Source organism: Habropoda laboriosa, unplaced genomic scaffold (genome assembly GCF_001263275.1).
Source record: "Habropoda laboriosa isolate 0110345459 unplaced genomic scaffold, ASM126327v1 scaffold346, whole genome shotgun sequence".
In the NCBI taxonomy this organism is placed as follows: Eukaryota; Metazoa; Arthropoda; class Insecta; order Hymenoptera; family Apidae; genus Habropoda; species Habropoda laboriosa.
In genome coordinates, this window is record NW_017100529.1 from 946,926 (window position 1) to 961,294 (window position 14,369).

Below are 14,369 nucleotides of genomic sequence, written 5' to 3' on the forward strand. Positions count from 1 at the left end.
CTCGAGGCCCCGTTAATTAATTGTAATGCCGCGCCGATTCAGAAGCGCATAGCTTGACTGCTGCCGGTCGAGAGTCGCCGCTGCAAGGGTGGTTCACCCCTCGCCGCGGCCGCTCGGGGTGGGGAGATAGGGAATCCGGGGAGAATTACGCCCCCGCCGGTAATTAGTACTAATAAACGAGGGGCAGAGACCGGCACACGCGTGCGAGGCTCGTTCCGCGGCGAGCTCCGATGTTTACGCGAATTATTTTTCAAAGTGTCACTCCCACTCTAGCCTAACTCCTAACCCCTCTTCGCTTTTCCACTCCTTTTTTTTTTCTTCGCTTTTCTTCTCGATTTTGCTCTCTTTCGATACTATTTGCTTAAGCGGATTCGTGGCAATCGGGAGACAGGGTAAGTTGTGTACGCGGTTTTTTTGAATTTGCGTGGAAAGGGTGAGAATCCTTTTTGGGGAGAGATTAAACTGAGGGAATTCCAGTGATTCAGACGTGTACGGTTCGATGGGCGGAGTTTGGGGTATGTTTTGGTTTGACGGGGATTTTGTTGGAGTTTATTAAGAGGATCTGCTACCTTCGTTGGGTAGGGGACATTGGGATTTCGGGGTAGTTTTGTGACTGGTTCTTTGAAGCTTAGTTTTTTAGGTTGCAAATGAAAGCGATAGATTTTGCTCTGCTTAGTTTAAGCTGCTTCTTGTTCATATTCTTCTGTGTTTCCAGAGAAAATTGTATTGTCTATTACTTTCGACGGGCTTTATCTTTTGTTTGGTTAAAAGTGGGAAAAAGTTCTCGAAGAGATCTATATTTCCGTGATTTCACTTTTTTCGCAAAAGCACTTGTTTTTTAAACGACACATACTTCACTTAAGAAGATCTTGGAACGTTCTGCTGTCATATAGCGAGCACTTATCAAAAATTTGAAATATCTCACAAAGTACTGATTTTTCTAACATGATACCCGAATACTTTTATACGTGAAATGTTCCACAGAGTCGATCTACGTAAAAAAAATATGCAGTTCCATTCAGAAAACAGTGCATATGTTCTTCCTACCATCGCTGTCTTTACGAAAACAGTGAATCAGTAGAAAGATTCAACTTTCTCGTTTACAAGAGATTGAACCCATGCCAATTGTACAAAGGATACTTTAAAGAGTACAAAAATACAAATTTTACAAGATTACAATTCACCAATGGAACAATTTATTTAAAAAAGTAGAATTTCCACGTCAAATTAATTCAGAATTAAACGCAGGATAATATCTGTACCCCTTCAAACCCAACTAGTTCAGAATCTATGAAAACGTAATTCATCGCTTCTGTTAAGACGTTAATACCTGCGTTTCAAGGTATGATAAATGGAGCATTGAAATGCTGAAAGATTTAACTTCCTTGTTAGTTTTCTGTTACACGCGTGTTCTCAGTTTTTCCACGAGGGAACATTTTCTTTCAATAGATCCCCGTGTTAAACTGTTCATACGAGAAGTATCTCGAGCCACGGTGGCTTAAGGTTTTTTTCACGACTTCGCCTCGTTTCCACGAATGAATATGCATGCGGCACACGCCGCTGTGTACCTCTGTGAGATATTTGCCGAAGGATTTTATTGCGTTTCCTCGTATTATGCAAACGGGAACGCGGGCTAGATGTAGAGAGACGGGAAAATTCTTCAGTTTTTTCCCCCCTCTCTCCGTCGAGGAAGCTGCGTTACCCCAATATGTACGACAACGTGTAAAATGGTACTTCAGTATTAAGTGTATAGAGCACGTGTTCGTGCCTCGCTATAAAATAACCGGCTGGTGTGTAAAAGGGTTAAAACAAATCTCACGTGTACGAAGAACGTTTGAATTTTTTTCGTTTTTTTTTTTCTTGTCAGAATAAGAGATGCTTCTGAAAAAATTTCCATCTCCGACGAGTAGAGGTACACCGCGTGGAAATTGTGGATTTAGTACGAGTACGTTTCATTGAGATTCTTTTTTTTGGGGGGGGGGGGGGAAGAGAAAAATAAAAGGGGATAATTTTCAGCCAGATTTTCTTCCATTTCGAACGTAGCGAAGTTTCGTTAAAGTGTGAAATCACAATCGTTCGGTAGAATGTTCCTCGAGTTAAATGGAAACGTTACGTTTCGCGATAATTCCAGAACTATTTTCACCAAGTTGCAGAATTCGAGCATTACCGATAACGTATCTCGCACAATTCGAGAGTTTTCGTTGTCAAGTTCCATAACTTTCAAAGTTATTGATATCGAGCCCCGAAACTCCTCGATCATTGGTACCCGTGTCCCTCGAGTTTCTGGACGTCGATATCTCGAGGACCTACTGGCCTCGCCACTCTCAAGGTTCCTCGTACGAGATCCCTCGCGACCTCGGGTCGTCAGTATTGTATCTTATGGCGAGGGAGTCTCGTATCGAGTTCCATAACACGAGATCCTCCAGGTTTATCGGGTCTCCGGGATAGAATGTTGGCGGTAACTCAGTTTTTATCAGTAGCGAGATTCTTTCAGCGACCTTTGGAATTTAAAAGAAGAAAATCCTGCTTCTTCGGGTAATCGAACTTCAGCTATCCCTTCTTTTACGTCTCGTGTAATTTTACACGATTTTTACTACGATTTTTAAAGCAATCTTGACTCTTTCACATGAGAACGTGATTCATTTATTTTTACTATTTTAAAAAAGAATCCTCTATTAATCAAATGCAGAATATTGCCTTTTTCTGCGTGTAAGATAAACATTGCATTCTTTTATAATTACGCGATTTCACACAAAAACACTAACGAAGATCTTTCGTCGATCGTGAATCGAAACACCAAATTCCCTTTCGTCGCTTAACAAAACGCAAACCTCCCATCGTCGTATTAATCAACACTCCACGGCGTTATCCATAAAACAGAATTTGCAGCGTTAGAAAATTTACAATGCCCAATAGTCCCAATTACACACCCTCGATGTTTACCCTGCGTGTGTCGCGTAGCGTTTTTCCCCGGCGGAAAGTTGAACACGCGCGACGCATAAATACACAATGTTTCATCAAAGTTGGAATTGGACACTTGGCCGGTCAGTTCGTTAGCCACGATTGCTTTTGCCGCCGATAAAAGGGTGTCCGCGGAATGCCGCTTGACCGTAGGGGTTCTAAAAAGCGCGTTTGTTCCGGTCCGGTGGCAATTTCATCCGATATCGTAAAAAAAAAGCACGCTGCTCTCTCTCTCCCTTCCAGAGCCGCGTTCAATTCACGAGCAATAGGCTGGGCGAAGAGAGGGTTGGAGAACCAAGAGAGCGGGGTAGCTTTAATGTCGCGCGTTTCGCGGCCATTTTTATAACCGCGAACACCTGTTTTTGCGGCAACTTCGTCGCGTACCTCGTTTAGTTCTCTCTCTCTCTCTTCACAAATCGTTCTCGTTTTATAAACGATCCTGAGCGGGCTTTGTTTAGCCGTGTCGCGTGACTCTGAGAGCTCGGAACAATTCGCGCGACATCCATAAACTATTTCATCCGGTATTGAAGTCGCTAGAGCACCTGACTAAGCGAACACAGAGAGAGAGAGAGGATTTCGGGAGAGTCTGTCAACTTCATCCCGGTTATCTGTCCGTTATTTACTTTGTCAACAGCCCGGTGACCGATGTTGATTATCCCTTGGAACACGTCTGACCATTTTACGACGCGACATACGGCCTTTGGTACACGATGAAATTGCTATTTACAGGACAATAATGGGCGCAGGGTAAACCTCGCGAACACTCGCGATAGTAATATTCAATATTACGCTAATAGCATATTAATAACTGACAAAGGAGAGAGAGAGAGAGGGTTTTCGCCTTTAACGAGCCCGGCAACATTAAACATTTGATGGTTGCCGCTTTGCGCCGTAAATTTTCCGGTCTTACAGTCTTTTAACGAGCTCCGGTGCGCGTTCAACGCTTCGATGCTACTGTCGAGTAAATTTTCCGGTGTTTCATATTTTCTTCTTTTTTCTTCCTATCCTTCCGCTCCTTCTCTTCCTCCACTTCTTCTTATTCTTAGTTTGCTTCCTTATTTCCTTTCCGCTCTTAGTTTTCTGCGACCTTCTTTCGCCACGCTTCACCACACCGGAAGTGCCTTTTCTCTCTTGAGTCTTCTTCGATGGAAATAAGAGGGAGGAGAAAAATACGGGGGCGTTCAACCGGTCTCGCGTCACGTAAATAACCGTACAGATCGTAAAAAGGAGGCGCGCGGGAAGATTAACCGGGTGTCTTTTACCTCTTGAATGTAGAACGACTATTTTCGAGTTTACGTGTGGTAGAGGGAGGAAACGCGATTCGAGGAAAATCGCGGAATGTCGAGGATGGAAATTTTGTTGGCCTGTTTTAACAACGAAGCAAGTGATACGAACTTCTAATTTTGCGATGTTTACTTCGTTTCGGGGCGAACACTCTGTAGACTCTTGTGGAAAATTCTTGGATCTAGATTATGAGCAGGTTTAAAAGTTCTGAGTGTGAATTTTGATAGGCAACTCGGGAGATCCGTGGTGCAGTTTATTCAATAGTTACTTCGAGGAAAATTTAGGTGTTACTTAATGAAAATGGGAGATCCTAATTTTGGTTGCTTTTAACACTTTACATTTCAGACACCCTTTCCTGCGAAGTTTTTAAACAGTGTTTATATCGCTGTAAAGAGTACTACAGCATTTACTGTACAACGTTATTCTTAAAGTTGCAGTTTCCAAAAAAAAGGAAATGCAAATTATAATTTAGTTTGTATCACTATAAGGAGTACTACAGTATTTACTGTCGAAATTTATTTTTAAAGGTGCAGTTTTCAAAACACAAAAAAAGAAATGAAAAATACAGAATTCTATTACAGTGTATCAAGTAAAACACACTTTCGTTATTTACGGTCAATAAATTAATAGTTCTCGATATATTAGACTATATTTACTACCTCGAACTTTAAGGACGATTTTCACCCCTCCACTGTGTGCGATTGCCAATATAAAAGAATACGTGTCGAATATTTTTTGGAGAACTACTGTATTCCCTTGTTAGATTCGCAATCAGCCGAAAAGGTTGATAAGCCAAAAGAGATTAAGCTGAACCGTGTATAATGTACTCGAACGGGAATATGTACCCATGAATAAATAGACAAATTCAACGATCGATTTTCAGAACACCAAGAAGAAGGCACCGCCGTCGCAAGGTTCCCCTAATCAGACGAGATTTCGACGACTCGTCGGACGAGGTGGTGTCGTTGCACGACCGACAGCTGCGCTCGATCGAATTCTACGATATGGAGCATAAGCCGAAGTATCTGGCGAACAAACGTGGCACCACGAGACACGAATTTTCGAGCAGAACACGAAGAGCTGCGACAGCTCGGAAAGAGCGCGTATGGGATCACGGGGTGATACCGTACGAGATCGATGGGAATTTTTCCGGAGCGCACAAGGCCCTGTTCAAACAGGCCATGAGACACTGGGAGAACTTCACTTGCGTGAAATTCGTCGAGAGGGTCCCTGCTGAGCATCCTAATTATATACTATTCACGGAGAGACCGTGCGGGTGAGTCTGCGAAAAAAACCATTCGATAAATCTGACGGGGAGTATTTTGGGGATTTTTGTCCTGGTGCAGTTCATATCGAAATTTCGATTTTTACTCGAAGAATTTGGCGAAGATCGTTTTTTTTTTTATGTCCTTATGGACGGAAAAATGAGGGCACAGACCTGTTTGTTTAAGGGAGAAAAAATGTAACTGTAGTTAGAGGATAGACAAAGGGTTGAGAGAAATAGTGAAGGATGAAGAATTTGTATTTTCTTTGTCTCTATTTAAAAAAAAAAAATATGACTATAGCTAGAGGGAACATAAAAATAGCGAAGGACGAAGGATTTCTATTTTTTTTTATACTCTTAATATTCGTCTTTTCCCCTATTTAGAAAAATATAACTATAGCTAGATATTAAAGAAAGTGACGAAGGCTATTTTCAATGTTGCATTTTTTCCACATTTTACTTCCAAACATTTTTCAAAAGAAATTCCTATTTTTCGAATGTTGCTGCTGCAAAAAGGCAGTATCGGGGCACACTTCGATCGTTCAATAAGTTATATATTTCATTTATATCCAACTTTTTTATCGAAAAAGTGTAACAAGAGGAATTATTTCTTTTGTATCAGGCGATACATTCTCTACACGCCCGCTTCACTTTATTTTATTTCGAAAACAATTTCGCAGATGCTGCTCGTTCGTTGGGAAACGTGGAAACGGTCCCCAGGCAATAAGTATCGGGAAGAATTGCGACAAGTTCGGGATAGTTGTTCACGAGTTAGGACACGTGGTTGGTTTCTGGCACGAGCACACAAGACCCGATCGCGATCGTCATGTACAGATTATCCGTGACAATATCATGTCTGGTAAGTGAAATTCTCCTCTACTGTTACCCTCCCCTTTCCTCTACATGCAAAAAGAAACGAACCGGAACAAAGAAAACAAAGAACATAAAGTAGATTAGAAGAAGAAAAAAATACAGCATAACAAAAGAACAAAGGAAATAAAACCAAATTACAAAAGCAAAATATTCTATTTCATACCTACCTGAAATCCCAGCAGTACTACTCTGTTCAAAAAAGTTCCAGGACAAATTGAATAAAATGTAAATTATTCGTTTATTCGTTTGCTCGTTTACAAAATAATCCCTACTGCTTGGAATACACTTAACAATGATTTTTCTAATATTCACAGCATCGCTGGAATTCGATTTCTGAGATGATTTTCAGCTCATTTAGCAAATTTTGTTTTGTCATCTGAACTGATTGAAACCAAGGTTTCCATTTCGGAAGTTTCGGTTTAGGTTAAGAAATGTTAATCAAAGTTTGACCAAAAAATCACTACCAAGCATCGAAGTGTAAATAATTTATTTGCCCAGAAATCTATCCATTTTCTACAGATGAAATCACGTAAACTTAATAATTCATCAACTATTCCAGAAAAATTCTTACCCCGAACCCCGCGACAACCTTAAAAAAGAAAAAAGATTTCTCCCGCAACAATTTGAACAGAGTAGTATGTTTCGTTCTCCAACCATCATCAGACTAAAGTGAACTGTCCAAAACTGTGCAAGAACCAAATTGTCTAGCGAAGAACCGTTCAACGCGACCAACTATCCTCCAATGTTTGTCGAACGTGATAAAGGATCGTGCTTCGAAACGGGGTAGCACAGAGCGAGCGAGCGAGCGGAGCCCCCTTTTACGTGCCCGAATCGCTGTTCGATTTTGCGGCCGGAAACGGTGTGTGTGTCGCGTTTGCCTTCGTGGCGAACGGCTATCCGTTTTAGATTAATGGGCCAATTTGCCGACGGGGCGCCGGGCAAATCTCACCAATCATTAGCGATGACAACTAATCGGGCACCCGGTATTCTAATATTTACACTAGCCGTGACGGGATTCCCCTGGACAGGACACACGAACTCACTCACTCACGCACTCACGCACGCACAAACGTGGTCGACGACGATCCTGTCCCCCCGATTAATGGATACTCATAACGAGAATGGTAACGAGCTGTTTAATTAACGGGCAAAAGGGTGGGGGGGCAGAGGAGGGGGTGGAGAAGGGGGGAAGCACCCAGGACCATCTGTTTGCCACGTGGAAATTACACCTTGAGCTTCGAAACGACATTGGAATTGTGGCAGTGAAACGTGGGGCCCAGCACTGTTGCGGTTTCGTTTAAGGGTGGCCGTTTCGATGATCAAACACCGATCGAATAACAACAACTCGAGGCTGTTGGGTGGCTGTGCGTGGTCGAAACGCGGAATAGCCGTTGCGACAACAATCGCGGGAGAGAGATATGTGTGTTTGTGTGCGGGTGTGTGTACCGGAAACGGGTTGACAATGTTGAACACCGCTTTGGAAGCAGCTGCTGGATGGCCGACGAGAAATCGATCGCCTTTGTTTCTTCGACGATGGCACGTCGAAGTCGGGGAACCTAGTTAAAGGGAGAGAGAGAGAGAAAGGGCCAGTTGCCCGGCGCGAGATCTATCGATCGATTAAGCGTTGAATGTTTGTGTCGATTGTGAACGGTGGTTATGTTGGAACGGCGTGTTCGAATTTGAGTATGCTTGTTAACTTTGGACGAACGGACGGGGTGTTTTGATGGTGTTGGGCGTGGGAAAGAGATCGCTGATTTTTTTTTTTGGAGGGAAATGTTTGATTTTTTGGGTTCGAAGATGGAACGACTCGTTGTTTTCGGTGATTCTTCTCAGTTATTTGGGAAGCTTGGGGATTCCATCGAGGTGGAAATTTTGTGATTTTTATGTGATAAGGTTGTCGATAGATTTTTCGGATATTGGTGTGCGACTTGTTAACGATCTCAACGAAGCTAAATCTGGCGAATACGCCGCGTGTCGAAGAAATTCGCAGTCTAAGCTGAGGATGATTTTTCTAATTGGTCGTTTAAATTCGTCGAAAATATGACGAATGTGAACGCCTATGAGCGACGTAAAGAGAAGATACCTCGGTTTCATTTCATAGACTGGAAAATCAGAAGCAGCGAACTCTTTCCTATAGCTAATACTTCATTCTGTGATTTGACTTATGTTCGAGCGATAATTGAGAGTGAAGGTTGCCTGATCGAATTTGAATTTTTGTAGGTCAGGAGTACAATTTTAACAAATTGACGGAGGAGGAAGTAAACTCTCTTGGCCTGCCCTACGACTATGATTCGATCATGCACTACGCGAAGAACACGTTTTCAAGGGGAACGTACTTGGACACTATTCTCCCGATGGAAATCCATGGAAAGAAGCGGCCGGAGATCGGTCAGAGACTTCGGCTTAGCGAGGGTGATATCGCTCAAACGAATCTTCTTTATAAATGTCATAGTAAGTTATTAAAAAAACTATCGTTCTACTACACTGATTTCCCCGAAGAATTTTCTTTTAATATAAATGTACTTTTTCTCTTATATTAATAAATGTGTAATTGATTTAACTTGAACTTAAAATAAACGTAATTAATATCAGTATTCTAGACATAAGTATTCTCACATAATTCATAATCGGTAATACTTCTCTCCCATGCACAATTGTAAGAAATTTTGTCGCATAGCAAACTACTGTTTCAAAAAGACAGAGAAATTTGCAATTAACTATTTGCTTCGTTTCTTTTCACGCAGAATGCGGCAGAACGTTTCAAGAGAACAGCGGAAGTTTCGGATCGCCTACTCACCCGAACAGTTCACCGCCACCGGAAGGCGAACGATGCGAATGGAGGATCACGGCGACACATGGCGAACGAATCGTTCTGAACATCACATCGTTGGACATATTTAAGAGCAACTTTTGTCGCAGCGACTACCTGGAGATTAGAGACGGATACTGGTACAAAAGTAGCGTACTAGGTAAGTTGAATCGCTTAAAAAATATAGAACAAAGTTTCCTCGTGGGTCGTCTAGTTTTCGTGAAAAATAAGTTCGAACGGGAAATTGCGAAGCTACAAGTTCGGCTGAAAACTTTTTCGAAACGCCTGAACGAAGAATAATCGATTTCGTTCGAAATAATGATTTATAGAAGGATTTTGCTTGTCGATATTGTATAAGATTTGTGTAATCCTTCGCGGTTCTATCCAATATGAATATCATATTTTACTCGGCCGGATTTTCTGTTTAACTCGGATTCCGCGTGGCGGTTCTTCCCAAGGGGGAATTAAGCGTTGAACTAGGTTCACGGAGTGATCGATGTATCGTGATTACTCTAGACAGTTATTTCCGTAGAAGAGTGTAAAGTTCGTGCACCGAGGATATCCCGAATTACACGAGTAAAATTCGTGACTAGGAAGATATCGATGTTTGAAAAAGAAGAAGAATCACTTTTTAATGAAAAATTCCACATTTTCAAGCTGCGAGATTGAAAAATGCAACGTGATTTCGTTTAACGAATGAAAATGAACTCCAATCTTTTTTCCTCGTGAAATAACAAACCTCGCCGGTAAAGTGACCACGGTTTTTAATTAATAATGTAAATATTACGTCCTTCCAAGTAATTCTTCAGTTTCTGTCGCAAATTCGCAAAAAATATTACGTTGGTGCATATGAAGTTACCGCTTCGCGTAATCGCAAGTTTGAACAAAAGTTTGTTGAATTTTTTAACAATTTCACTTAATCAAAATAACTGACAAACTTTGTCACACTTCTCGAGTCAACAGTCGCGAAACTTGAGAATCCAATAAACGTTCTTCATTTTCCAAATTTCACAAACCAGAACGAACTTTTCCAAACCAATTTCCGACATGATTCCTCTCTTCTAAGATAATTCCTTCCCCTAATCGTCTTGCCGTTTCAACTACGCTAAATCCACCTTCCAACGTATAAAAAATACTGAACGATTGCAAAACTTGGTTCCTGACTTGAAAATAAACCACAAGCGGTGTATCTTGGCGAACTTTTGCAATCATCCAATAATTACCCCAATTTCCTGCAAATCCATCTCTCGAAAAAGCCGCAGAAAACACTCGAAAGACAGAAGAACAATCGTCTTTTATAATTCTCAAAAATCAAGGTTAAAGAAATCCGCGATCGGGAAATTTCACATGAACCAACCCCGATAAAAATCGACTCGATCACCGAAAGAACCGTACTCACAGAAGCGACTTAATCGGGATGCAGGTCGATACTGCGGAAGCGGCAAGATGCAGGAGCCGGTGGTCTCCACCGGAAGTCGAATGCTTGTTACATACGTAACGTCCAGCCATCAGACCGGGCATCGTGGATTCACGGCGAGCTACGAGGCCGTTTGCGGCGGTGAAATCGAGGTTGAAGACACGGGCCATTTGGAATCGCCAAACTACCCGGAGGGCTACCAATCGAGCAAGGAGTGTGTCTGGAAGTTGTCCGTACCGCAGAACTTCCAAGTGGCGTTAAAGTTTCAATCGTTCGAGATCGAGAATCACGACAATTGTGTGTACGACTACGTGGAGGTGCGGGACGGTAATTACGCTGACTCGCCGTTGATCGGGGTATATTGCGGCTACAAAATACCACCGGACATTAAGTCGACCGGCAACAAACTTTTGGTGAAGTTCGTTAGCGACGGATCGGTGCAGAAAGCAGGATTTTCCGCCACGTTCATGAAAGGTAAGCGCGCCTCCTTGCCTCAACTTCGATCGAGCTTCCAACGGCCGTCGATTGGATTTGCCTCGTCCTTTTATCCTGATCCCCGGCAACGTTCGAGAGACGGTCTCTCTCTCTCTCTCTTCTGAACGAGTAAATGGATTCTGAGAGAAAGCTGGTATTAAGAGGAACGAATGAGACGAATGAAATTTTTCGAATAAGCAGGATACACCGGTACCCCTTTGTTAATTGACTTTTCTCTTTCTTTGATGAATTTTTTAGAATTTGACGAGTGTGTTCTGATCGAGCACGGCTGCGAGCACAATTGCATAAACACACTCGGTGGATTCGAGTGTTCCTGCAAACCTGGTTATGAATTGCACTCCGATGGGAAGCATTGCGAAGGTGAGCTACGTGGAGTATTGTTAACCCTTTGAGGGTCTGATATAATTACGAATTCATACTTTTGTGTTGATTATTTTTAAAGCGTACATTACCCTTACGTCACAGTTCTGATAATAACATCTCGTCCCTTTGCCAACTTTCTTCCCAAAAGCCTCTCTTGGGTAAAAGTGTTCGTTATTTAACGCACTGCCCGAGACTCGCAAGGGTTAAATAGTGTAGCAGAGGAATGAGAACAGAAATATTCGAATTTTTTTAACAGGCGAGTAATCGACCGAGCGATTAATCAACGGATAATTAGAAATTCGATATTTCACGTCGTACGACGTGACAGAAGATACCGTTTCGATACGTCGATTGATTACCGTCAATTAACGTGTACATTCGTGTCCGTCAGATGCCTGTGGCGGAGTTTTCGAGGACAGCAACGGAACCATCACGAGTCCGTCGTTTCCGGTGACGTATCCAGGAAACAAGGAGTGCATCTGGGAGATTATAGCGCCGCCTCAATATCGTATCACGTTGAATTTCACACATTTCGACGTGGAGGGGAACAATGTTCGTCAACAGGAATGCGAATTCGATTCTGTCGAAGTGAGCAGCAAACTTGGAGATGATATTCTGAGGAAACATGGAATCTTCTGCGGTACCAGGCTACCGCCGTTAATTACGTCAGAGGGGAATTCTATAAGAGTGATGTTTACGTCTGACAATAGGTAAGAGCGAGATTAATTCGAAAAGTTTCTCTAAAGCTACAATTTTTTTTCTTTTCTTTCTTGTTACAAATACATTTCGTTCCTTTGTTCTTTTTTCGTCTTTTTCTGCTTCACCGTTGATAACAGTATTCAGAAAACTGGTTTTGCCGCTGTTTTCTTCACGGACATGGACGAGTGTGCGAACAACAACGGCGGCTGCCAGCACGAATGCAGGAACACAATAGGCTCTTATCAATGTTCCTGTCATAACGGCTTCACGCTTCACGAAAATGGACACGACTGCAAGGAGGGTGGTTGCAAATACGAAATCGTCGCACCTATGGGTACTATAACGTCGCCCAACTATCCAGACTATTATCCTGGACTCAAGGACTGTGTCTGGCATTTTGTTACTAAACCAGGACACCGTATCAAGTTGGTCAGTGTTTGAGAAAATTGTACTCATCACCTTAAATCATCTCTTCGGTTCAGTCAATTTAATAATACTGTTGTCACAATCTTAAATCATCTCTTCAGTTTGGTCATTTTAATGACATTGTTGTAATAATCTTAAATCTTTGATGATCTTGAAATGATCTTTTCGATTGACCTTTTTAGTCTTTTTCATGGTCAAATATTGAATTACTTCGATGTTCGAGAAAATATATAAATATTTGTTTTTATTTAATTTTAATATCTTGCAGGTTTTCAAAGTCTTCGAGATGGAATCTCATCAAGAATGCAACTACGATCATATCGCTATTTACGACGGCGATTCTCCGGATAGCCATGTTCTTGGTAAATTTTGCGGTACCAAAGAGCCGCATCCAATCCTGGCAACGGGATATCAAATGTACATGGTATTCAAAAGCGACGCTTCCGTCCAAAGAAAGGGTTTCCTCGCGACTCATAGCACAGGTGAGAAAAGGATCAATTTAAACGAAGTAATTACCCAAACGTCTGTCATATGAAAGATGGCTTGATCTAAAAAGAATTGTGTCGTAACTCCAACACTGTCTTCAAACTATCTTGATCTGTCTGAAAAGTACAGGTTTTTTGGTCCAAATTTTTTGGACAAAGTTCCTGAAACTAAATTTATTTGATGGAATATTAAATAAAACTAAATGGTCTACCGACCGATCTAGAATTTCTTTGTTTAATTGAAGAATAACACAATGGCAGCATTTCAAAGAAAGAATTCGCCGTTTACAGGGAAATTTAGCCATTTATTTATTTATAACTCGAGTAAAAATTAAACTATCGAAACAATCCTACGTCGAACGATACAGAATGTATTTAAAAATATTAAAAACAGAATTTCACTTAAGACAGAGCCTACACAATTTCGTGCAAAATGCATTTAAAATTTCTACCACTGTCATTCTCAAGAAATCAAAATTTCGACTTATTTCGAAAACAATGAAATATCAGAAAATGTATTTTTCGAAGCAGTCAAGGTAGCCTAACGCCGCAAAATCTCCTTCGAGCATCGAAACTGCACGAGCTCCACGCTCGCAACAAATACCGCAAACGTCCATTTAACCAAATATATAAATCGAGTGCGTCGAGTAATCTCGAGCGTTCACCGCATTTTCGTTCACCTAATCTCTTTTCACACAGCTTGCGGCGGCCTCCTGACTGCGACGAACGAGATGAAGTATTTATATTCGCACGCCAAGTACGGCACGCATAATTACGACCACAGAACCGACTGCGATTGGTCGATCGAGGCACCGACTGGTAAAAGTGTCCATTTGACTTTCGTTACGTTCCAACTGGAATCGGAGAACGAGTGTAATTACGATTTCGTCGAGGTTTATTCTGGTATGGACACATCTGGCCTCCTCCACGGACGATACTGTGGAAGTAGCGTAAGTGTACCTTCATTCTTCGCGTTCTTACTTCTCCACGCATCGTTTTTTAATTATTGTATGTTACAAATTAAGAGCTAACGTGAGAAACGAGTGTTTTATGTCAAATTCGCAGCTTCTCGCTAAAAAATTATTTGGGACTCGGGATGAGAAGCAAGTTATTTCTTCAGTCGCATCTTCGTTTCCATAGTGAAAGTGGCGAAACTGGAAAAACTGAATTTTTCAGGGAAGAAGAAAAGCACTTTTGCGAATCAATGCAAAATTACTTTTACACTGATTTTATCCGACTAAAGAAATATAAATATAAATAGCATAATTAACGGGTAAAATCAGTGCAAAGGTG

At 41.6% G+C, this 14,369-nt stretch overlaps 1 protein-coding gene across 1 annotated transcript in view; it reads left to right on the plus strand.

The window, feature by feature from the left end:
- LOC108576539 (tolloid-like protein 2) overlaps nucleotides 1–14,369 on the plus strand; it is a 63,027-nt gene that overhangs the window by 47,749 nt on the left and 909 nt on the right. The window contains exons 5-14 of the mRNA XM_017939551.1: nucleotides 5,129–5,521; nucleotides 6,190–6,368; nucleotides 8,603–8,833; nucleotides 9,127–9,351; nucleotides 10,615–11,082; nucleotides 11,341–11,463; nucleotides 11,858–12,176; nucleotides 12,303–12,594; nucleotides 12,860–13,073; nucleotides 13,776–14,026. Coding sequence (XP_017795040.1) covers nucleotides 5,129–5,521; nucleotides 6,190–6,368; nucleotides 8,603–8,833; nucleotides 9,127–9,351; nucleotides 10,615–11,082; nucleotides 11,341–11,463; nucleotides 11,858–12,176; nucleotides 12,303–12,594; nucleotides 12,860–13,073; nucleotides 13,776–14,026 — 2,695 coding nt within the window. The remainder of the gene's footprint in view (nucleotides 1–5,128; nucleotides 5,522–6,189; nucleotides 6,369–8,602; nucleotides 8,834–9,126; nucleotides 9,352–10,614; nucleotides 11,083–11,340; nucleotides 11,464–11,857; nucleotides 12,177–12,302; nucleotides 12,595–12,859; nucleotides 13,074–13,775; nucleotides 14,027–14,369) is intronic.